This window comes from Lepidochelys kempii, chromosome 10 (genome assembly GCF_965140285.1).
Source record: "Lepidochelys kempii isolate rLepKem1 chromosome 10, rLepKem1.hap1, whole genome shotgun sequence".
Classification (NCBI taxonomy): domain Eukaryota; kingdom Metazoa; phylum Chordata; order Testudines; family Cheloniidae; genus Lepidochelys; species Lepidochelys kempii.
This window is the reverse complement of record NC_136389.1, coordinates 24,478,933-24,505,365: the sequence shown is the minus strand read 5'-3', so window position 1 is coordinate 24,505,365 and position 26,433 is coordinate 24,478,933. Positions and strand designations below refer to the sequence as shown.

At 41.9% G+C, this 26,433-nt stretch overlaps 1 protein-coding gene across 1 annotated transcript in view; it reads right to left on the bottom strand.

Annotated features, from left to right (window-relative positions):
• Nucleotides 1-26,433, bottom strand: part of LOC144930913 (glutamate receptor ionotropic, NMDA 2A-like) — a 73,030-nt gene that overhangs the window by 45,056 nt on the left and 1,541 nt on the right. Inside the window, exon 2 of the mRNA XM_078854586.1 lies at nt 16,955-17,115. Coding sequence (XP_078710712.1) covers nt 16,955-17,115 — 161 coding nt within the window. The remainder of the gene's footprint in view (nt 1-16,954; nt 17,116-26,433) is intronic.

Here is a 26,433-nt window from a genome sequence, read left to right as displayed (position 1 = left end):
TTAAAGTAAGTTTATCTGTTACAGCTGTGAAGAAAACCTTAAAAATGTGATCTGAATGTATCTGACACAATGCCATCTGAGGTTGTAGAGCACCTGAAATAATAATTATGAGGTGTGAACTCCCCCGTTCATTCCAATGGGTGCTATATCACAGTGGATCTCAATCAGGGGTATGTGTACCCCAAGGGGTATGCAGAGACCTTCCAGGGGGTACATCAACTCATCTAGATATTTGCCAAGTTTTACAGCAGGCTACATAAAAAGCACTTGCAAAGTCACTAAAATTTCATACAATGACTTGTTTATACAGTTCTAAATACTATACACTGAAATGTAAGTGCAATGTTTATAGTCCAATTGATTTATTTGATAATTATATGGTAAAAATGAGAAAGCAAGCAATTATTCAGTAATAGCGTGCTGTGACACTTTTTTGTATTTTTAGGTCTGATTTTGTAAGGAAATAGTTTTTAAGTGAGGTGAAACTTGGGGTATGCAAGAGAAATCAGACTTCTGAAAGGGATACAGTAGTCTGGACAGGTTGAGAGCCATTGCTGTGCCAGGTACCAATGATACTGTAAATTGCAGGCACCATTGTTAACTAGTTTGCTGCTCATTAAAGCATGTAAGAAAGGATAGGAAACATCACATGAAGTGCTACACAGTCTACTCTGAGTTATCACTCTTTTCACATAGCAGAAATGACGGGGAGTGTGATTAGTTTCATTTTCCTGAAAAGTAGATTAAGGGACCTGTAATGGGGTTGGCACCCACCTCTTGTGAGTGCCCCCATCTGGTTGGGCATGTCTGTGTTCTTTAGTTGTGGTGACCCCTTTCAGTGATTCTCATATGGGTTTTTCAGAGACAGTGCTCTGTCCGAATTACCCTGTCTGCATGTTAACCATCACAAACCCCTTCCAGGGTATACAGTCCACTGGGGACTATCTCAGTACCCCTCTGGTGGTGTCTCTCTTTAGCCCTCTCTGGGCTTTGGTCTTTAAGTAGGCTAGCCCTGGTATGGGGTTGTATCCCCAAGGCTTCCTCCCTGAAGACACTATCTTCCTGCAGCCCTCTCCAGGCTCAGTCCCTACTTGGTCCTAGCAGCCAGCCAGGAGCGTCTCACTTCCCTGGTCCCTGTCCACACTGAGCTGTCCATGGCCCTGCTGCTCTTCAAGGCAGCCAGGCCTACAGTCCTTTCTTCTCCTGATCCAAGCAACAACTAACTACTTCTCTGTGGCTTCTTTTATATGGCCCTCCTGGGCCCTGATTGGCTGCTTCCCTTGCAGCCACTCTAGCCTGCTCTCCACTGCTCCTTTCCTGGGATGGGTTTGGCAAAAGTCTGAGGCCTCCAGTAGGGGGCCTTTGGGCCTAGTCCATCCAATCACAGGGCCTCAGCTTTCAAAAGTTTGGGGGAAACTGCCACAAAGTTGAGTACAATTTAATCCTTTACAATCTATGCACGCAGTGGCACATCCTATCTTCAGTCCAATGGCCAATTTTTGTTTACTTCAGACAATAATAATAGTGGTAATAGTAAAAAGGAAGAAAATTAGTCCCAATTGAGGTGCAAATCTTTAGGCCGATTAGATTTCAGAAACAGTATTTTAACAAACAGATCTCTGAATAAAGCTTGCTCCTGGAACAGCAAGATTAAGGATAATACCCTTCTAACCCCACACTCATTCAATAATAACTTTCCACCCAGTGCCCAATTTGTGTGACTCAAACTATTCATCAGCTGAGGATAACTCCATTCACTGTGCAGATACATGAATGTGAACTGAGGTTCAAATTCAAGTACAAGAATGCAAATTGAAATTGAAGAACCACAGCCATACAAACCAAACTAAATGAAGTTATTGACTGTGGGAGTTGACTGAACTCACCCGACCAGAAGAAAAAATATTGAGGGGGCTGACCTGCTCCATGGAGTATTGGCACAGAATGACACCTATAAAGTCATTGCTCACATATATGCCCCTTCAGATCTTTTAAAGAAAATGTATTTGGATTTTACATTTATTGTCAAACTAAATAGGCACTGCTCAGGTGTAAATGTGCTTCCTAAGAGGGCAAAGCATCTTTAAGGTGACTGGGTACTTTGCTTAGAGCATCTTGAGTTAGACGTTCCTAGGGCAATTCTAGAGAGATGTCCAAGAGAAGGAATTTCTCCACCAATACAATATCTTGTCAATCACAGGTGAACCTTAAAAGGTCTAGTGATGGGCAGGCAAGTACCCCAAAGTAGGTAGTCTTAGCTAGAATAGTCACAATTCTCAGATCTGCTTTCCTGGATTGACAATATTTGGAGAGCTCTACCTTTCTGGTTCTTCTAATCAGGAAGAACTACATTACTGCACTACAGGGACAGATATTTTCAGAATGTCTTCTTCCAGGTCAGCACAGAACCAGAAAATAAACAGGCATAGAAATGAAAATGAATATATTTGCTTAATGAAAAAAATTATCAGAATTTTTTTGAACTTCAGACAAACTCAGGTCCAGATTCCATTTGAGTTGTAAGCTAAAGTTCAAATAATATAATTTATCTGAATTAATTTGCTTCTCCCTGTCTCATATTTCTACTGAAATTTGGATTATTTTTTACAGATGTAAACGGCAGAAATAGATTCTTAGTCTCTGAAAGTCTCCAATTCATTGCCAGATAAATGGGTTGGCAGCTGATTTGTAAGGATTAAAGACATCCAGAGGCTAGTTAGGTAATGGGATACTCTATGTTTCTTGCACATTTTCCTATAAAACATTGACAGTCAATTATTTGAGGCATCAACTACTCATCCTTTTTGTGCATTCAAATGTTGGGTTTATCAGTATGTAACTTTAACAGCTCATAGAACGAAGATCACCAGGTGCAATAATGTTCTTCTTCACCACACATGGTGCACACCGCCCCCCCCGGGTATTTAGACTCACAAAAATCTCTATGTACTAATCTTCTAACGCCCTGAAGAAATAATGTGCAGTAATTTTCCTGCAAGTTCTTCCTTTACAGAATAGTGTCTTAGGGCATGCACTAAAAAGTCATATAAGGTAGAGTATAACCTGCAACTTAAAAGGTTCTCAAGTATTTTAAGGCATTTTATAGTTATTGCTATGAGCCTGTCACAGAGCACGCCCTTTAAGGGCATCAGCTATCCAGCCTACCTGTGATGGGCTCCACTGAAGGGAGTGAATCAACCCAGGTCCACCTGGGCATAGTTAGCTGTCTAACTAGCTGGAAGGCAGTTAATTAAGCAAGGAGCACCAGAGCCTAATAAAAGGCTTAGGAGAGCTCAGCTATAAAAAGCATCTGAGAAAGAAAGCTCCAGAGAAGGGGTCCTCCTTGGGAGCAGGAACTAGGCACCCCTTGCAGTAAGGCCTGAGGGAGACCCTGAACAAGCAGGAGAAAGACTGCAGGTATTTCCAGGCAGCAGAGAAGCCTGAGGCCTTACAGCAGAAGAAGCTGCTGAGGGAACCAAGAGACTTTTGTTTTGGGACTTAAGTGTTAGCTGGGCTCTGAGGTCAGAGCCTTTAAACCCTTGTACAAGTGCTCATTTCCAGAGGCTTTACCAAAAGGAGATATACTGCTGTAGAGTATTTGGCTTGTCCGTGGCCAGAGATGTTTGACCTCGTTAACAGAAACTGCGGCCAGCGTCACTAAAGCCATGCTCCCTCTCAAGGAGGTGCTCGGGAGGACGCTGTGCCCCTTCTACAGGGCCACACAATGTGCATTAGTATTGCCACTGGACATTGATTTCTGTGCTTTATAACACTAGCCCTGTGGCTGGTAATATCTGGCGCAAGATAAAAGACAACCAGTAATGGAATTTCTTTCAGACAGACCAAAAATCTGACAAGAGCTTCCCACAGTCTCAGCCAACTGCTTGTAAAGATAATGAACAAGAAAAGTGCAACACCTCTCTTTTGTCTCCTGACTCACCATTTTATCTGCAACCATTCCATCACTCTGGAAAATAGAAAAGTCAGAAGTTCCCGTGGATTTGTTTGCACTTCAAGTACAATAGTTTAATTCCAAGCCTATACAATCTTGAAATCTCCGAACATACAATAACTCTGTGAAGCAACAATGCAGAAAAACAAACGCCTCCAAATTAATAGAATTATGGAAGTTAACTGATGGAAAAAGCCAATTCTGGCACCCCAACCATCTCCCTGTGGACACAGGACTGATCCCTATATTTTTCTACTGCTTGGACCGCTGTAAGGGTAGACATGTCGCAGTCTGCATATTTTTAAAGTTTAAGTGGAAATAGCAAACTAACTGTTTCACTCTTCCAAATGATGTGTGATGAACTGGAGTGTCAGGTACAAAAGTGGATTTGAAAATGGATGGAATATTGAGCATTCCAAGACATTCAGACATGACACTTTGAAAAAGAAAATCTTAGGTTCCAATGTGTTAAGAACTTCAAATACCTATTAACGTGCTATACTTTTAATGAAGTGTTAAGAATATGAATGGGACAAGGATTCAGCCATTTAAAAAAATATTTATTTTAGGTGGCTTCTTTTACTCTATTTCAATTCTATTTGGACACTTCACAAGACACAAAAAGGAGTAAGTTTGGTAGTGCTAGGGTAGAAAGAGGAAGTGAGAAGAACAGAGTCACAGGGCAAGTGTCTCTTGGGAAAATCAGTCACTCAAGGGAGAGATTTCTGTTTTTTTGGATGAGATTAGGACACTATTATTTGAAGGTATGCAGGAATGTAATAAATTAGACAAAATTCAAACAAATTTGGCTAAACAAAAGTTAGAGGGACTGGATGGCCCAGGGCAGTGTTTCTCAACCAATGGGCAGGCCATGAAAGGCAAACAGGAAAATTCTGAGGCATTAAATATGTCATTCTAATCTAAAGCAAAGCAAATCTCACATCCCTATACACCCTAGCCCTTTCAGGTCTCTTTCAACACTCTCTCTCTCAACTATGCTTTCCCTGCTAGAGGGTGTTACCCTCCAGGTAATGGTTAAAATGCTTTGGAGAGGGAGCTAGAACTGCTTCTGGCCATTTTGTATCTGTTAGTGGATAACTGGAGTCTGCAAAACTGTGAACGGGACATATTTCAAAAACATAATATAAAGCCAAAGATAGCGAACAAACAAGGACTTTCAGGGATTATTTGAGCATCTGCAGTTTTGCCCAGCCCTATTTATGTTAAACATTATTTGATTTTGGATCAATATTTTCACATTGTTGTTTTCACATGGGAAAACATCTCTTTCAAGTCATTCCCACTCAGCTTGTTCTCAGTTGTCTGTTTATGATGTAGTTTTCTATTTGGCATCATGACAAAATAATTTATCTGCCAGTAAAAAATTTTAAACAAACAAATATTCGAATGACACCGTTGAAGTACCCTACTAACTTGAAACATGTCTGAAAAGTGATAGCGTCTAACTTCAGAGATTTTTAATGCCTAATAATAAATTGTGGACTGTACCTTCCAAAGGTCTTGCATTACAAAGGAGCTAAAATTACATTTCAAAGCTGATCCTTAGTCTGTTAACAGCTACAGACTAGGCCATTAAACTGGATGTGTGCAAATTGACAAACATTGCATCCTTAAATAGAAGGCAGCTTCCCTCCTGTGCAAACCTCTGCATCAGCCTAGCTGCTTAACAGCTAGCACCTGGATATCTAGCCACATCAATTATTGCTACTAAGCACAGATGGATTTACATGTTGCTGTGGGGGTAGCAGATTGTCTATAAGGGGACTATTGGCTCATGGAGCACAAAGGACTCCTGTAACTGTAGCCTACATAAAATAAAATATATTGACAACTTAATCCAGTCAATGAATCTCTCAATTAAATGGGCCTGCCACAGTTCTGATCTATCAGCTGAAGAAGCCATCTCTTTCTGTAAGATAAGACAGACACTGTGACCACCCTTCTTCAAGCAACATCCATGTGCGATAGAAAAGTACATGAGAAAAGTGACAAAGAAAAACAAGGTGCTCAATTAGTAAGTGTGTGTTTGTGTGAGTGAGATGTATTCTAATTGATTTCTATGTCAAGAAGAGATTTCCCTAATTAAGGCTTCTGGTTTAAGCCATTAGCCGTAAAAAGCCCTATTGAAATTCAGGTGTAGACATGCTTGGACAAAGGCCTAAGCCAGGAAAATAAATACATCTCTCCTGCTGCTCCCAATCTCCAAGTCTCCGCCCCTTCTGTCATTTTCATATCTCAGTGATGCACAGGAGAGCTGTGCATGGGGAAATGGTTATACGCAGATTCAAAAACTACTAACAGTAGTAACAAATACCAGAGAACCAAAAATAAAAAATTGCCCATCTCAAATTTGTTTTGTTTGCAGAGAGATACCTCCTCTTTACCTACCCCTTCCTAAAAAAAATAAAGCAAACAAAAATTGGAACACAGGTTGCAAACATAACACAAACGGCTGGTTATTTCTTGTTCAAGGAATTTTTCTGGTTTTGATCGACATGTACTCTAATGATACGAAGGGCCCTAAAAGTTTAAACTGGTTAACACAGCACTGGTCCCCTTGATCACTGCAACTCATGGAGCTCACTGTTTGATGCCTATAGATGCACACACTACGGCGATGGCAGGGCTCTGTTGCTATGCGGAAGCTATCAGGCCAGGCCTGCTGACTGACCCTTCATTTGCACTATCCTCTCTCAAGCTCTTCAAATACATGACAAACCTGAGCGGAGGTGGTGTGGAGTCAGCACAAGTGAAAGTCAATTTCAGCCTTTGAAATCGCAAAGGTGAGATGAAAATCAGAGGATTCCTGAAGGAAATTGGGAGCATAGAAGACTTCAGCCAGTATAGATGCCTCCTAATATGCAGAAGGATGGCTTAAAAAGGACTTGCAATGTTTTCGCCTTCCCTTGAACATACATGTGGAGGACGAGTTACAGAAGTGGCTGATCAGAAGAGAGTCTGGCTACGTCTACACATCTCATCGAGATAGCATGCGAAAGATAGTAGTATACTACTACTGCAACGGTAGCACGGGCAGTGGTGAGTGGTGGTACAGGCTAGCTGTCCTAAGTACGTACCCATGGGATCCAGGCAAGTTTGTACTTGGGGCTGCCAGCTCATGCAGTCACTCACTGCTGCCCATGTTACCATGGCTATGCCTTTTTTAGCATGCTAACTCAATGAGAGATACCACAAGTGTTTCTACACGAGCTGGGAATCACATCCCGTCCTCCAAGTGTAGATGCAGTCAGTGTTGAAAGATTGTTTTGGGAGCACCAGGTTCCACATCAAAAGTCATAGGACTAGGTTGTCGAGTATCAGGGGGTAGCCGTGTTAGTCTGTATCCACAAAAGCAACAAGGAGGCCGGTGGCACCTTAAAGACTAACAGATTTATTTGGGTATAAGCTTTCGTGGGTAAAAAACCCACTTCTTCATGCAGAAGATGCCTCTAAAGAAGTGGGTTTTTTACCCACAAATGCTTATGCCCAAATAAATCTGTTAGTCTTTAAGGTGCCAATGGACTCCTCATTGTTTTTATAGGACTAGGTTGAACTCCAGGCTCAGGAGTTTTCTGTTCACATTCTGCTCATAACTTACTTTGTACTTACTTTTTGTAAGCACTATCCTTTGAAGAAAAGCCCTTGCTGACTGAAACTGGGATTCTGCTGGGTCATTCTGCCAGCCTGCATATCTCGAATTGCTCTAAACCCTAAGAGGGGTCTTCTCTGCTTTAACTGAAACTTGCACATGTTTATTCCACTGGCTTGACTAGCTTTGTCACAGCTCTTGGTACAGTTTGCTATGTTGTTGTCAAGATTCCTTCCCCACTCTGAACTCTAGGGTACAGATGCGGGGACCTGCATGAAAGACCGCCTAAGCTTATTCTTACCAGCTTAGGTTAAAAACTTCCCCAAGGTACAAACTTTGCCTTGTCCGTGAACTGTATGCTGCCACCACCAAGCATGTTAAACAAACCAAGCATGTTAAACAAACCTTACACCCCCCTTTCCTGGGGAAGGCTTGATAATAATCCTCACCAATTTGTACAGGTGAACACATACCCAAACCCTTGGATCTTAAGAACAATGAAAAATCGATCAGGTTCTTAAAAGAAGAATTTTATTTAAAGAAAAGGTAAAAGAATCACCTCTGAAAAATGAGGATGGTAAATACCTTACAGGGTAATCAGATTCAAAACAGAGAGAATCCCTCTAGGCAAAACCTTAAGTTACAAAAAGACACAAAAACAGGAATATACATTCCATTCAGCACAGCTTATTTTACCAGCCATTAAACAAAAGGAAATCTAACGCATTTCTAGCTAGATTACTTACTAACTGTAAGCGGGGGAATAGTCCTGCTATTGTGGGGAACTTTCCTGGCTTCTGCACTACCCTGGTGAAGTGGGCTAGCGAAAGGATCTGAGTCCTTGCTCCCACTTCCTTTACCCAGTGGCCTCCCTGCCCTTGAGGACTCCCCTTCCACTCTCCTATCTGGCAGAGTCCTTGTAACCCCAACAAGGCTGGGCCCAGGATTCCTGGGGGGCTCGACCCCCAACCCTGCTGTGGTCACCTAGGACAGGGGCTAGGGTGTCCCCACTCCAGGATACTCTCTCTGCGCTGGGCACTTCCCTGACCCACTGACCATTACGTACAAGTTAAAGCAAATGCAAGTTATTTAATCAACAATTAATTTTAAAAAGAATAAGGAAAAATGGGAAAGGTTAAAGGAAACACATCAACCCGCTCTATGGCAGGGAACATCACAAACAGTGTCTCTGGAAAGTCAGGGCACTTCGCAGTCTGTTCATTGTAAGTCCCAGGCCTTCTTCTCAGGCCCCGGCTGTGCTGCAGGGATGCTGTGGGTTGGACACTCACTCTGGTGGTGGCCACACGCTCTCAGGCTTTAAGTGGTAGGACCCTTCTTTCCAGGGTCGCCCCCGCCTTGTCGGGGTTATGATCCAAGCCTGGCCTGCAGAGCCTATTGGCGTCTCCCTGTGCTGGGCCCGCTGCCCAGGGGCCCCAGCTGCTCGCCGCACCCAGCTGCAGACTGCTCCAGTCCCAGCTGCACCACTCTGTCCCTGCACTGGTGCTGCTGCTCTGCCTCCAGCTCCCTGGGCTGCTTCTTCAGCCCCTCTGCCTCTGGTTGCTGCAGCTCTGCTCCCAGGACAGGTCTGCTCTGCAGGCTGCTTCTGTGACTCTGCTCCCAGCACTGACCTGCTTCCCGGGCTGCTTTTCTGGCCCCTCTGGCTCCGGTTGCTGCAGCTCTCCTCCCAGGGCAAGTCTGCTCTATCTGAGCTGTGCCTCTGGCTTTGGGCCTGCAGCTCTGCTCCCAGGACAGGGTCTGCTCTCTCTGGGCTGCTTTTCTGGTCCCTCTGGATCTGGCACAGCTCTGCTCCCCAGCTCAGCTTGGGCCCCTGCTTTCTCCTCAGCTCAACCCCACTCTGTCTGACGCAGGCAAATCCAGCTCACACGGAAGACGGGACCTCCCTGGCCTCCTGACTCCCTGATTAGCCTGCCCACGCTGTCATTCAGGCTGACCTGGAGCATTGGCCTCTCCCCATTGTTCCTGGGGACTGTCAGTCTCAGGGTCCTGATTCCCCATTGACCCTTCCCCTTTGAGTACTCGGAGCTAGCAACTAAAACACCCCCACTGAATGTTAGTAAGGGGGCAACAGTCCCCTTACATAACTAACAAAAGTTCTGAGACTGCATTCCTGATCTGTTCCTGGCAAAAGTATCACCCAGATAGATCCTTTGTTTCCCCACCCTCCCGATTTGAAAATACGTTGTCTCCTCATTGGTCATTTTGGTCAGGTGCCAGCGAGGTTATCTTAGCTTCTTAACCCTTTACAGGTGACAGGGTTTTGCCTCTGGCCAGGGGGGATTTTATAGCACTGTATACAGAAAGGTGGTTACCCTTCTCTTTATATTTATGACAGTTGTACTTCAGGGTAAGGAGGTTTCCAGAGAAATGGAGTTCAGGTGGGGGGAGATTAAGAAAACCATCATAATCAGTCATTCCATGGCAACCATCCTACACGTCCCCAGGTCATTTGTGGCAAAGGAAACAACTAGTGTTCAGTATATGAGATAGATAATGAAGAGAGATTTCTTTTGGATTCTAATATCTAACAAATAGCACAAAGCAAAGTGGATGAAAAGAAAAACTAATTTGGTGTTTGTACATTATTAACAAAGACTGTGGTGACACAAAGGGAAATTCCCAATTACAGTAACAATGTTCTCCTGAGTGAAGTACATAAGAGTCACAGTCTGGAAGTATACAACAGCAGAATTTTAAATAACTATTGTGAACCTTGCAGTATCAAAATATAGAAAAGGAATTACCAACTTAGGTCTCTTTAAACTCATCTGTCTGGGTCCTAGTCCTCCAGTCTCTTTAGCATTCCTTTCTCTCCAAATCTTTTTGAATAGGCACCTCACAGAGACTGCCCCAGAGTACTACTATTTTCCTGCAAACACCATTCCCAGTGTAGCTGGTTCCATTACTGCAGCCTTAGGCCTGAATCTGATTTTATACCAGTTTTCCACTGATGTGTCTCCACTGAACTAAATCAAGTTATTCATGATTTACACCCATGTAAACAAGGATAGACTTGTGCCCTGTATATCTACAGTGACAAATACATTGAATTTCTACTCATTTTTTCATTTTGTATTGAGTAAGTGGAATGACATCTGGGATGTAGTCTCTTCAGATCCAGCATTTAATTACTTGTTTATTGGAGGCTTGCAGTCATGCTACTTGTCCATGCTATGAAAATTACTCTAATCAAGTTCCAAGTAGTAATTACAGGAGGGCTGATAGAGATAATAAACATTTTTTCTGTGTAAATCGGATCTCACGTTGAACCTCAATCCTAAATCTGATCCTCCATCCAGTGAGTGAGCACTACAGTCAATTAACTATCCTGAGACCTGATTCTAAACCAATACCAGTCAGCTCAAGTACCACAATAGGTGTTTTTGCAATTACTTTTTAAAAGCTTTGTTTTCTGGCTCTTCCAGCCCTTGTCGCGTCCCTGATGGTGGAAAAAAGACTAGATTCAGTTGTAGCAAACACAAAGTGGATTTTTTAAAAATTCAGGATACTGTGTGCCCACATACATACACACGTACTACAACACTCCTGGCCTCTCTCATTTACAGATGGTGTGTGTACTGCAGTGTTGCCACACAAAGCCCTGGACAAGGTTAATGGAATGGGCTGCGGACTACAATATACACCTGAGTGTCATGGATGCCCAGACCAATAGTTTTCACTGTCCAAATTAGAGATCAGGACCAACACCCTGTGGAGTCTATTTTTCATAACTATTGTAGAGGACTGCAAAGTAGCAAACCTCTTTTGTTTTCTTATAATTCATTTTAAAATGAATGAAGGACTAGCATCTCCGTTTTGTAAAAATCTACTGAAGTTAATGGAGTGACAGTGGAGCAGAACTGGTGTACTAGAGAACCATCCCTTAGTATTTTGCAGGTCTTTTCTAGTCTATCATCCTTTATTGATTAATAAACAAAATTATTAATGCAGAAAAATAAATTTATAGTATTCTGTGTATCTGGAATTCTATGTCTGCTTCCTCCTTTGCATCAGTCTCTGACCTGCAGCAGTTTACTTTAATAACCTAATATATCAAACACCACTTACATGATTAGCCTCACGTCTTGCTATAATATCTGGTATTAAAGTAGGAGTTGAGCCAAATTGACTAGAAAATAAAAGTATCACAGAAATGCTGGCGGTTTGGGGGGAATTTTCCACAGACTTCTGTTGTCACCAAGAACATTTACTATTTTGTATGCTGCTTTAAGACAGAAAATTCCAGTGAGGCAGATTAGAGCAGTGACATGTTATCTTCCAGGATAAAGTGAGATTGTATTTCTCCTGCAATCACTCATGTTGTCACTTCCAATTGCCAATGCTTCTAAAGGAGAGATGGACTTTCAGCTACCATAATAATAAGAGAGAATAATGAGAAATAAGAGTAAGGAAAATCTCCTGGCATAGGTGCTGGAACTAGGGGTGCTGTCACAGCCCCTGGCTTGAAGTGGTTTTCATTATATACAGGATTTACAGTTTGGTTCAATGGCTCTTAACACCCCCACTATAAAAATTGTTCCAGCCCTCTTGGCTCATGTTGTGGGACACCTGCTGAGAAGATAAAGGGGCTGCACACTGTGTGGTAGGATTGGGTCCCAAAGGCTAGCATATGATTCATCATAGCATCCCACTCAGCATGCAGGTACAAGAGGCACCCAGAACAGCTAATGTCCCAATACATATTCTAGATCATGCCAGGATGATAATTCAAAGTCAGTCACAGTGCCTAGGTTAATAATTTCCTACTGAACTATCACATTATTCTTTATATCTGTAGAAGTGGTAGTGACATTTTGTATGCCCAAAGACTGAAAACTGAAACTGAAAAAAAAAAAACCCTCGCACCCTTGTTCAAATAGCTACATACCTATAGACAACACCCAACCAGCAAATAGCATAAGGTCTGCTGCCTGCTTGATACAAAAATACATGGTATTTAAATGTCTTATTTTGCATCAAGCACAAGGAAATGGGAACAACTTTCAGGCACAGAGAGGGAGGGACAGTTGTTGCATGAGGAAATTGGCTTGCTACCTGGCCAGAAATGTCAGTACCAAAACAACATGAACACTGTTTTATGGTATTTCTAATAGCAATGGTCAAAGTTCAAATGATTTGGAAGTTCTGGTCACAAAAGTATACAAAAAAGCTGATGCTGATTCAAAGCCAATGTGAACCTTCAGAGTCTGAAAAAAACAAACTGATATCTCACAAGAGGCCACTTTCTAGTCTGATTTCTATGTGGGCCAAAAATACCACACCATTGTTGTTAGATACGTATTGAGTACTAAGTATTCATTACTATATTAAGGGAGACCAGACTCCTGCCCCAAGGAGCTTTCCATACTAATTAGACACTGACAATACAATACAAATATAGGGACAAGAAAGAAAGAAAGAAATTGAGCATTAAACCTTCAAGCAGTTACTGCTTTTAGCTCTGGGGGCCCCTGGCTTCAGTCCCTGGTTTGCTGGCCAAGGGGAATGTCATCCCACAACACATAGTCCACATTGCCAGGGTAAAGAAGAAAAGCTGAAAGGAATGGAGTGTGATGAAGGTAAGAGATAGATTGGAGAGGAGGAGTATGAAGAAAAGAGCCCGTGAACTTGGCCAGGAGGTATTCACTGGTGACCTGAATGACAGTGGTTTCAGTGGAAAGGAGTAAAACTGGACTGCACAGGAATTAAAACAGTAATGAGGGCATGAAGGCCATGAAAATAGACAGCATGCTAAATAAAATGGCAGACAAAGGGGCAGAGAGAGATGGGGCAGTTGCAGAAAAGGCTTGAGCTAGCAATGGCTGAGAAAAAAACAGATGAGTTCAGCAAAAAAATCAATCAAATTGACCTTTTAGTTCTCAGGACGAATAGTCTAGGGTATGAAAAGTTTGGCTGTTTTCTTTTTGTATTTGTGTGCTGTAAACCTACTGTGACTGTAAACTGTAGGTTTTGTTTTGACATTGTATTTAATAAACATGAACATAAAGAGGAGTTCAGATGGGAAGCAACAGAAGCCAGTAAACAAGAGGGAATGGAGTCACAGGGGCAGGTCAGTTCACGGAGATTGAGCCATCTCTATACTGAGTATGTAACAGCAGAGATGTGGTAACAGAGGACCTCCTGACTACAGGTGACACAAGTGACATAAATATAACTCAAGAACATAACGGGAAGCAACTGATGTGCTGGCTGGGTGCAATACAGCGTGCTGTAGTAACAGAGTGAGTGTCCACAATCATAACACTGATTTGGACCCTCTGCAGCTTTTGTTCTGCAGAGTCTCAGGGGAAATAATATCCAACCCCTTCTGACTGTGGTGCTATAATCCTGCTGGTGTGATAGATACTAGGATATAATCAAAGAAAAAGTGACACTTTTGTAGTCTGAAACTTCAGCAGCTGATGGTGTATTTTCACTTGCCTTTTAATCCTTCCTTAGATGCCATGAGACAAAACACTAAAGAACTAAGCTGTATGTAACAGTTGTCTTATACTGATCTGGAAAATACTGTACATGGCAGGTTATTTGCACCATCTGCTGCAAAAGTGTCACTCAAGGGAAGCAGGGTAGACACCTAGGAATGTCCAGGTTGAGAAATCACTTAGAGGAGGAAAAGAAACTCCTGCGGGAAAAATCTATGAAAATGAATAGTTTATGCTGTCAAGAGGATTAAATCTTGCAGGGAGGAGGAACAGCTGGTGCAACAGGAATCAGTTTTGAGTTTTAGTGGGTATTCAGAATTCCCTTGCAACCAGCCAACTGCCTTCACACACCATCACCTGAATGGTGTTTTATTTGTGTTTCACAGCAACGTCTTAGAGTCTTTTATAGTGCAAGCAGCTGGAGCAAAAACGACACTGTGTAAAATGTGTACAACCTTCCCCCTCCCCCCCGCAAGTACACACAACAACCCAAATACACAATCTTTGGCCAAGAGAAAGACTTTTGCTGAGTGTAGCTACCTTCAGGAAGTTTCATACAGCAAGCAGTCAGTCTCAGCTGTCCAATCATGATTCACAACACACATATAAACTAGCAAACATATAACTTGCACTGGTTAGACATAAGCAGCAGTGCTGCCTTCAGTTTTGATATTTTAAAAAGACATTGACAAATTGGAAACAGTTCAGAAAAGAGCAATAAAAATTATAAAAGTTTATAGGACAGGACCTAGAGTACAAGTAAAGGCTAAGAGAGACTTGAGCATCTGGACATAAGAAGAGACATAACACAACTGTCTACCAGTACACAAAGAAGATGTATATTAAAATGATAGGCACCTGTTATTCTGATTGGACAACGAGGCCCAAACAAAAGTAACAGGTTAAAACAGTAGCAGGAAAATTAGCTTCCATACTAACTTTAAATACTTATAAGAAAAGATATGCATTAGAATAAGATGTGAGATTGCCACTGGTGGAAATATACTGCCACTTAATTCAATCTTTGGCTAACCTGAACCTCTCGTTTGATTAATACATTTGGAATCGAATCATTAATAAAAGCGAACAATCTCCATCTTCTACTATACTTAATTTTGATAGTTTTAATCAGGTTTTAGAAAGAAAATGTCAAATTCTGAAGATGACCCATACATTTATAAAAAATGATCACAACTAATGTTGTGTTGTTCAGAAGTTGCTACTGTAGCAATATGCACTGGTATGTGATATGCAAGCAGTGAGACACGCCTGTAGGGGGCAAATGGATGGAGATCAACCTTTCTTTCAAAGAGGAAAAGACTTGTTCAAAGACAGGAAGGCAGTGTACAGTGTTTACATCTGTGATGGGGTGTGCATACCCTGCACTGGACAAGAGGGGGTTAACCCCACACTATGGGCGGTGGAAGTCTGGCCCCCCAGACGTGCTGGACACACCCCAACTACTGCCTCGGTATAAAAGGGAGCAACCCAGCTCATTCTAGGCTGCCTGCCGGAGGGGAAGGACCTTGGGTTGATGCGCCAGCCAAAGAGCCATCACAGCCTTTGCCTGCAGGAACTGGAGACCCTAAGAGCCAGACTGGAGGGCTGCGGCTGATGGAGCCGCAGGGAATCACCCATGTTGAGGAGCCCAGGAACCCCAATGCTCAATGGACTACAATGCCTGGAAACGTGGTAGGAAGTGACCCAGAGAGGATGTGCAAGAGGTACCTCCCACCTGAGTGAAGTAAGCATGTTTCAGTGGGAGTCCCCACTGACCCAATGGCAGAGGACTCTGCCACCGTCATGGCCCTGGGTCGAGGCTCGGTAGAGTTGGGTGGGCCTGGGCCTCTCTGCTTGGGCTGTCACCCTCCCCACCAGTGGCAGCCCCTTCCTCCTGCCTGGATACTGGCCATTGGGCCTCACTTCCCTGTACCTAGGGACTGCGAAATTGACTCCGACCATTGGATCGCACTGAAAAGCTGTTATATGGACCGAAAGCTGTTATATGGACCCTGGCTGCTAGGCCATATTGTCCTACACCTGAGGGCAGTCATATCAACTTTAGCCAGTAGACCACACTGCCCTGAACATAAGGACTGCTGGCAGTGACTCTGGCCACTTTCGGCCAAGAGGCTGTCAGGGAGACTGTAACGGCAGTGGTATCACAACCCTGCCCCGAAACGGGGACAGGGTGTGCATACCCCGCAACAACATCTAAGTTAAGGTATTTACGGAATAAGGACATTGATGCTGTTACAACGTTGGCAGAAGAATTAGGCAACATTTGCAGTCCATCCCATCCCAATAGATTTTACGAAGAACAAAATCAAACGGTTTGTGTCTGTGAGAATGCACAATGCTAGGTCATCAGCAATAAGAAAAGGAACATTTAAAAGGTATAGACTGGCTAGAAGAGGGGGCGGTTGCCATTTGCAAAATGGCCACTTTAAGGTTGTACCTTCTTGGCTTTGCCAAACTTCAAAAGCTAGTTCCAGAACGGTAGCAAGGGGAGAGGGGAGGGTTTCCTATAAGAGGGCAAACCCTGCCATGGGGGGGGAGGGAGAGAGTAGAGAACAGATTGTCACAAATCATGCTTCTTCGGTGTTGGGCATATTACCAATATATTATGGTTTGGGTTTTCATATTGATTTGTACTTTTTTTCTTCTCAATTTGAGATATTTTAATTCCACATTTTGAACCTACCACATGTTTGGTATCACAGCCTCCAACATGATTAAAATGGCACACATATTATGTGCAGACAGCTTTTGCTCCCCTGTGGTTACAAAGTCCATCGCTGAGAAGAAGAACCATTCAACCAGAACCAAGGCTTGGTATCTGACAGGCACTTATCATTATAAGTGTGGATCAATATTCCTCAGTTTCTGGAAAGCCTGCAGCTTTCATTAAAATAAATGAAAAATGCTTACCCAGTTTTCAAGCTGACCAATGCATCCTCAACGCCTTTCTGATTATACTTTGTCATATAGAGGTGCATATCTGGGTAGTTGTTTCTGATGTTTCTCTCTGTGCTCCCATTTGGAACGGTTCCAAATCGAAATGGGGGTGAATAGTCATATGGCCTCTGAAACTAGAGAGAAGGAAAGAAAAACGCAAAAGAGACATGTAAACGCATGGTCTAGGTGAAACAACTCTATCAGATTGATCTCCTGTTAAATAATTTGCATAGACGGCCTGAGTTTTGTCTAGCTAAAAGCTCCACATCACCTGCTTCAAGGACAACTTGTGTTTCCACCATGCTGGACTGACGGAAAAGCCCCTCTTGTCGCTTGTGGAGCTGTATGAAAATGTTCACACCCAAAGTGACATCAGTGCATTTCTGACATTCTATATTGCTCCCTCACAGCCTCCAGGGTGCCTTGTGATGGCAGCTGAGTTGACCACAGGAGGCTTGAGACACTGGAACCAGGAGGATGTCCGTCCCTTGAAAACCAGTCCCTCCCTCAAAAACCAAAAGCTAAAAAAAAGAGCAAGCACTGCAGTGGGGATGGACAGGTGATATGCCATTGCCAGCCACGCTAAAAATACAACCCTCAAATAAAGTCCTCACCATACTCATGCTCTTATTTTCTGTAAGTTTTCGGGGAGATTTTGCACAAGAGACAGCATAGGATGCAAGGAGCCTTCCCTATCATTGGCCTCTGGCACAAGGGACCACAAAGACTGTACCAGACTAGCACCTGCAGCCTGCTTGCCAATCCACAGGGAGAGGGCAAGGTCAAAGGGAGGGAAATTGGCTTGAAACAGTGCAGCTCCCTTCATGTGGATGGAAGTTCATTCTGCACCCTTTGAAAAGTGCAGCAGTAGCTGCCTTGTCTCCCTGAACAATGCCTTTGACAATCCCTGTTGGGATAGTGCATACCCAAACCCAGCCCGGACCTTTGACTTAAAGACAAAAGTAATTCATTTATGAGCCTGGGGTTGGTGGCTTACTGGCAGCGAGGAGTTTTTTCAAACAGACTCTGGATAGGGTTATATAATGGACAAGCTATGGAGCTAGGAAAGACAGAATGGACAGGCATCACACTGGGAATGTTTCAGTATTTCCATGGCATTAACAGTAGCTCTTTGGGCTTTTGGGTTGCAGACCGAGTAAACATTTGGATAACATTGTAAGGAAATGTTACCAGAAGTGAAGGTTAATCAAAATGTTTTGTTAAAATTGGCCCTAAACTCAAGTAACTTGACTAATGAGGAATTTTAATTTAATATGACTAAAAGCAATTAATTGTGGGAAAGACATTATCTAGGATCCTCACTCCACAGTTTCAATGGTAAAATGCTCTTTGTATTATTTCTGTAAAGTTAGAGTCCCAATCCACCCCCCATATAGTGCGAGAGTCAGCCAATATTCATTTATACAGCACTTGCTTCCTTTGGGCCACAGAGGTAGTGCTTTCTTTCATAAATTTTGCTCTTGGTACAGCAAGAATTCCCAGGGTCCAATGCCAACTGTGAGACAGACTGCAAATAGGCTTGCCTATAAACTATTTGGTATAGGAACATTTTCACTTCTGTCAAACCTTGGCTTTAGACTCAAAATAGTTTCTTTATTGCAGTATATTTTTCATGGGATGACATTGCAATTGAATACTTCATTTTAATTAAGGCTATGGCAAACTAGAATGAAAATAACTTTATTTCATTTAATTTTGTTGCAATATGCTTCTTCCTGTATATTTCTATTTGCACATTCACACTGCTTTCCTGTTTAAAGGATTATTTCCCTACCTTATCTGTGCCAGTTGATTCAGGCTTACCCTAAAATCAGACATTTACACTTTAGTTCATACTTTGTGTAACTGGTTTCTTGCTCTCTCCTTTCTGCATTTTGTAAGCAGAATTGAGCCAAATTCTGCTCCCGGATATATGCCCACAGCTTCCATACATGTCCGTGGGAGTCAAATTCTGAGGGGAGAATTAGGTCCAGGTATTTATTTGACTTATAATTAGTGTCTTAAAATTAGTATGACTAGTTCCTCAAGTACTAAGGCTGGTTTAATTTCCTGGTCAAAAATGTTCAGATTTGAAAATTTCAATGAAATTTTTTTGCTGTTATTGGAATAATTGAAATTTTTTGAAAATTCAAATTTGATGAGTTTTTGCAAGCTCTACTCATAGTACTAATGTATAAAAGCAGAGTTGGAAAAAAGTGAAAAAGTTGTTTGAATGCCTTGGTGACTTCTCAAGAAGTTTTGCTCTATTTTCACTTTTCATGAAGATCCATATGAGCAAAGCTGTCTTCATAGGATTGTTTGCAGGAAATGAATTTCAGACTGACAGACAAAATTCAATTCCAAAACATTTATTTAGGGCAGAAATGGCTTATAAAGTACAGGTAATTCAATCAAAGAACAGAATAAATAACATGTGACTTAGGAGACCAATCAGACAACTCAAATACTGAAATGCTAATATTAAAACTCAAACGAAGCAAATCGTTCAAGAAGAATCCATAGGCTGGACTTTATTGCCACAAAACATTCAACCAAGTATTGCTAGCCAAGAGCAAATTCTTAAAGGAGTTAAATTTTTTTAGAAATGATGGTCTGTTCATGCTCTGCAAACAGGAAAAGAGCTAAATGCAATGAATAAATGCACTGCAAATAGTTCCCCAGCTCTAAGGAGGAATTTGAAAATTTCAATGATACTTTTAATAATATCTATTGTATGAACTGACATAGGTTGGAGTGAGCATATAGGACCTGTGATTGCATCAAAGATCCACGAAGCATGGGTTTGAGAAGGCAGCAAAAAGCCTCACTTCTGGCAAGTCTTGCTTTTAGACTCAAGTTCTCATATATTTTCAATCATTCTGAAGCACCCTGATGGGAATTGGAATATATGGTAGCTATCAGGATGCAATTTTCAGTATTTTCAGCTCTTTTTTATTGTTAATAAAAATCTCTAAATTAAATGCAGAAAACTTCCATTTTGATTGTAAACGGACATTTGCTATTATTCAAAAGGCTATCAATCCATTCTTAACTCCCCATATTATGCCTGCTTCTAGCACTGCAGCATATACAGTAACCAAAACCTCTCATCCACTGATCTAGGACCCCCATGACACATGTATAATGGTCTGAGCTGAGAGAATAGTCTTATTCTCATTTTTATAGTTTGTTTTTATCTATATGCCTTTCTGCTCCAGATGATTTCATCCAAGTGACTGATATCAGGCCTGCATGATGATACCCACATTTGAACTCTCTTCCTTCTCAAACACCACAGTAGAGACGGATTCCAGATATGCTGCCATCAGTCTATTTCTTACCAGTGCAGCACAAAGTGGAATTACAAAAAGTATCGTTAAAGTCACGGCTATCAAAAATTCATACAGAAGCTTTCATCTGACAATTCTGATGACACTCTGTGGGAATGTCTCTGCTGCAGCTGGGAACATGCCTCCCAGCCCAGGTAGACAGACACTTGCTAGCTCTTGTCAAATTACCATACTAAAAATAGCAGCATGGTCACTGCAGCATGGGCTAGTTACCTGAGTATAGACTTGGGGCATCTGGTGGGCTTGTACCTGAGTGACTAGTCTGTGCCACTACTTATGCCGCAACGTTCACATCACTATTTTTAGCACACTAGCTCAGGCAGAGCTCGTGCATATTTCTCTACTCAGGCTGTCTATGTAGACGTATCTTGTGTTGTTTTAATAGCAAGTGGAAGGGGCAGGACAAGGAGAGAGGGCACCGGGCAAAACTTCATTGGTAAAATCCAGCCATTTCGATTTTTTTTAATTAGGGTGGTTACAAATGGACTGGTGAACGAACCTTAAAACCAGATAGGATCTGTGGTTTTAAGGATATTTACTTTGTATATTTTGACATGTGATTTTAACAATTTGTGTTTTAATGGTTTATACATCTTTAACATTTTGAATTTTAATATCTACCACAATTAAGTAATTATTGACTGACACCCCCCAATTTCCCACATCTGCGAACATTTAAATCAATAGCAAAGTTTAAAAATGATTACAAATAAGCACCAATATTATCCATTGAAATTATAAAAAGAAAATCTAATTCTGCCATGCCTACCTATAATAAGGGCAATCGAGCTATCATCATCTCTCTTCTCCATAGGTCTCTTATCATGTCTGGAGCATTTAATGGGTCTTAAAGTCTTGAAAATTTTGAAGTTATTTTTTGTATGTTTAATATGACAATGGGGCTCAGAGACCCTGAAGAGGATTGGGGCCCTGCTGTACTAAGGGCTCTGTACATACAGAGAAGTAGACATAAACCAGACATGACATTCTAGAAATTCATGAGCAACTACACAGTGCTGATCATCAGCTGGGCTTGTAAAAAGAAAACTTTTAAACAAACTGAACAATGTCAATTTCTGAAATATAGGTGCCAACTTCTAGACAAATAGTATAATGTCAGTCTCTAAAATACAATCTCCAAATTATGCTCAGACCTGTACACATGCACTGAAGGGCAGGGCTTCTCCATCACATCCACACAGAGCTAGCACTCAAAGGAAGTGGGCCTATGACTAACAGTACCTATTTGTGCTGACCCAACCCACCCAGTGGTGATTTTTCTGGCCAAGGCTACAGCACACTGGGATACTTACACTTGGGCATGGGAGGGAAGTCTTCACTACATCTTACAAAAGAGATTGCATGACCTGTAGAAATCTGGGCTCTCCTTCTCCCCATCTCGTGTCTGTTGTGCAAGGCCAGTTACATGCAGTCCCTGAGCACAAGCCCCATATGGAACTAGCAACCACAAAGGCAGTGTGGTCACAAACTAATGGAGCCACCAGCCGTGGAGGAGACCACATGCTAGAGCCCCTTAAGGTGCCCATCAGGAAAAATACCCATAATTTTCTACTGTTGTTCAATAATCTTCCCCATATTTTTTTAAAAAGGCATCCTGTGGTATAATAAGTAACAGCTGCTCAGAATGCCAACCTTTTGCACTTACTTTGTGTTTATACAAAAAGTACACCGAGGCTTTTAAAAATCCTTTTAAATAAAAAAGGATGTCAAAACATAATTTCCTCTTTTCTTCTAACCTCCTGGAGCATTGTGAAGAAATTTCTGAACACCCACTTCCAGTACATTTCTGTGCGGGTACTTCTGGTGCGACAAGAATCACATGGAATTCAGTGACTCATTTACAAGATTGCTAAAGAGAAGGGAGTCACAAAGGTCTCAAAGCCGAGGACAACGGTAAATTGCCTGTCACCATATATTTAGCAAAAGAAAGAGGAGGAGGAGGGAGAAATAAAACATTCCTTGGATGGGAAGTTATTGAATGTTGAGAGTCAGGGACAACTGCTCAAAAGAGGGATAGGTTTTTCCTGACTCTCCTCTATAAATACATCACCAAGGGAACTGACAGTAACAACCCCGTGCCTGGCTGGGATCACTTCATTGCAGTGACAATATTGACAAAGGAGCTTGACTTTTCAATTGTGACTAGAGAAAACAAAACAAAACAAAACAGTATTGATTCACCAGCCAAGAATTCATAGTGAAGTGGATTTATGAGTTTCTTTATGTCCATCTCTTAACAAATACAGAATTATAGAGCATCTCTTTAATGGGTCTTTAAAACTACTAGAGTTTTTCTTCAGCTCATTATGCAGTGTCCATTTGAACTGAGTTTCAGGGTTGGTTGGTTCCTCTCCCATGGGCCCCTCCTTCCCCCAATCTAATCTTGCTGAGGGTCTTAATTCTCTAAAGAAAACCACTAATGATAATTCCTGGACTATTATATGAAAAGCATTAGGGAATCTTATCAATGAGTGCCAAAGGGCCAGAGAGAAAAATATATTTATTTTAACATGATTAGGATTATTGCCCTCATAACCCATGATTACTTGTTTTAAACACTAATTATTTTAAATCTTTAAAGTCTGAGAACATTTCAGGAAGCAGGAGGTGGGAGGAAATGTATGTATCTAAAAGAACATCTTGAAGCAATCTTTTATTTTTCAGGATTTCTAGATACTTTTACAAATTCACTGAAAAGATGTGGCTCCTCTTTTACTTAATATTTATTGGTTAGGAAGAAGGGAATCTAAAGATTGTAAAATCAAAATCATGTCCATAGATTAAGTACATTTTTAGTAGCAATATGGAAAGGAATTACTGGCATTTTCTGGCTAAAGATTTATTTATTTTTTGGGGAGGAGTGGGGGAAGGGAAGGACAAAACCCATAGAGAAAATCACAGATCTACTGAAATCACTAGCTGATGGCCAAGACCAGTGACATGTATATTACCCATTGCCTATATATTGGCCAGAACTTTGAATCTAAGATCTTTTGACTCTTTCAGTTCCAGGTTGCACCAAAAGCGGGATAAGGAGTGGAGTGGGGAGAGCAGCTTTTTCCAGTTCCATTTTTTTTCCTCAAATGAAAAATGTCATTTATCTGTCTCACTGTTAATTATTTATACTATTTAAAATAAAAGTATCTTTAAGGAACTTCTTTACATTCTTCCAAAAAAATTTGAGACACTATGACTTTATGAGAACAAAATTAGTCCTGCTCATTCTGTTTCTTATCAGTCTTTCCTATGGCCATCTACATAGGCTGCATTTAACTCTTTCTAGCTCTGAAAATTCTGGGGATTGTTCAGGGCCTGGGTATGAAATGTTCAGGGCCTGGGTATGAAATGCAGCTATTTAAGCTGTTGCGTTCCCTTTACATGTTCATTTCTCATAATCCAAGTATTTGGGTACAAATCCTCTGTCCTGTCTCCGTAAGAGCAAAATGAGAAAGCACACCATACTGCTCAAAATTTAACATGAGATTTGATCAAAAGGTACTGTACTAGGAAAAGCTGCTTGCATGAACACCGTGGGACACAGTGTCACATTTATGAAGATTTACACATCAACAACAGAGCGCTATCACAAAAACACATCTGCTACATATCACCCTCTCACTCTTTCCATTTTAAGAAAGGGAAACATAAAAATGTCTGCATCAAATATTTCTTGTGTTGCAATTTAAAATAATTTCTCTTTTTCCCTGTTCCCATCACTGGGAACAGGGAAAAAGGTTATGGTTTTGTAAGTTAATTACATTGTTGGTACTATTCTTAGAAATAGTCTTCAAATGTTCTACCTTTAACAAAATACATATTGCATGTCTTCATGGTGCAATTTTTCATCCTTCTAAACCTGTACAGAAGTATCTGTTTTATCTAAAAGGGAAAAAACGGTTACTTACCAGTATTGTCACTGTTGTTCTTCGAGATGTGATGCAGATGTGTATTCCATGTAGGTGGGCGCGCACCCAGCACATGGAAGCCAGAAAATTATGGCTAGCAGTATCTGTAGGGATGGCACTTGTGCCCTGTGGCTATAGCCCCGTCCCCTGGGGATATAAGGGCAGCACCACCCTAGCCTCTCTCAGTTCCTTCACACTGATCATCAAGAGTGCAGGCTCCAATGCAGAGGGGATGGAGGCTGGATTGTGGAATACACGACCACATCACAATACAGGTAAGCAACCATTTTCTCTACTTCGAGTAGATGCAGCCATGTATTCCATGCAGGTGACTCACAAGCAGTACTCGCAGGAGCCTTTTTAAATAAAGACTGCAGAATTTGCATCAGATCTGGATGCAATAGTAATACCACAGTGGTTTGTAAACAGATGTACAGAGGACCAAGTAGCAGCTCTGCAAATGTCCATCATAGGAACATCAATTAGAAACATCATCAGTGTTGCCTGGCCCCATGGAATAACCACACACCCTTTGAGGAGGTGCAGTCTGAGGTACTCATGCTGTCATGATACAGGAAGTTATCCACCTGGAGATCATCTGTGAAGAAACTGCTTGCCCCATCATTTGGTCTGCACATGACACAAACAGATGAGATGAAGAATGGAAAGGTTTAGTCCTATGCAGGTAAAAAGCTAAACATTGCCTGACATCCAGTGTGTGAAAATGCGGCTCATGTGGAGTGGAACTCAGCTTAGGGAAGACCACTGGTGAATATATCACTTGGTTCAAATGAAACTGAGAAACCACTTTAGATAAAAATGTAGAGTGTGGCCGCAGATTTACATTGTCTTTGGAAATTGCACATAAGGCAGCTCTGCTATCAAAGCATGCAACTCACATACTTGCCTTGGAGAGGTTATCACCACAAGGAAAGTGGTTTCCTGACACAAGAGAGAGAAAGAAGAAGTCTCAAGAGGCTTGAACAGAGGCCCCATAAGAGCCGCTGAGACAATATTAAAATCCCACAAAGCAACCAGTTATTTCACTGCCGGATGGAGATGAGTGACTCTTTTCAAGAACCTCACTGCCATGGAATTTGAAAACACTGTCTTCCGTCGGATGGGTGGATAAAATGCCAAAATTACTGCCAGGTACACTCTCAACAAACTAAGTAAAAGACCAGAAGACTGAAAGTGTAACAGGTATGCCAAGATGTCTTGGATATAAGCCATCTTCAGCTGAACTCCCTGAGCTAACAACCACATTGAGAACCTATTTGGTCAAATAGGCCACTCTGATGGAGGGCTTTCTGCTGTTAAGTAAGATTTGCCAGACGGCCTTCAAACATCGTTCCTCATCATCATCTAAACATGCAGCATGTTTAGATGATGAGAGGCAAGGAGCTGAGTGCTGGATGCAAAACCTGACCACGATCCTGAATCAGGAGGTTGGGATGAATATGAAGATATATGGGAGGGCCATCCAGTAATGTGAGGAGGTCTGATAACTAGCACTGTCTTGGCCACAGGATAGCAACGAGAATGAGCTTGGCACGATTCAGTTTCAGTTTGAGAATGACCTGCAGATGATCAGAATTGGAGAAAAATCATACAGGGGTGTATACCGGAGTGCTAATTTCCAGCTCAGAGCCCAGACTGAGACCCCTTCAGGAGCAAATCGTCTGGAATTTCTTGCTGTCTCTTGTGGTGAACAAGTTGATTGTTAGAATGCCCCAAACTGCAAAGATGGATGGCAGGATGTTGGGCTTCAGAAACCACTTGTGATTCAGGGAGAAATTTCTGCTGAGGTGATCTACCAGGTGTTTCTGGATCCCAGGTAAATGACTGGTCACAGGGCTAATGTTTTTGCTGATGCAAAACTGCTAGAGCCTAATTGCCTCTTGACACAGCATGCTGGAGTGTGATCCCCGTTCACATAATACATCACAGTGGTATTGTCAGTAGAGATGTGCACTGCTGAGTACCTGATGTGATCTTAAAAGGCCTGACAAGTATTGCAGATGACACAAAGCTTCAGGACATTGATATGCAGACATGCTTCCTGTTCTGACCACAGGCACTGAACTTTTAGTGACCCCAGATGTGCTCCCCACAGAGGCATCAGTGACAATAGTCCTGGTCACTGGGGACCAAGTGAAAGGAATGCTCTGGCACA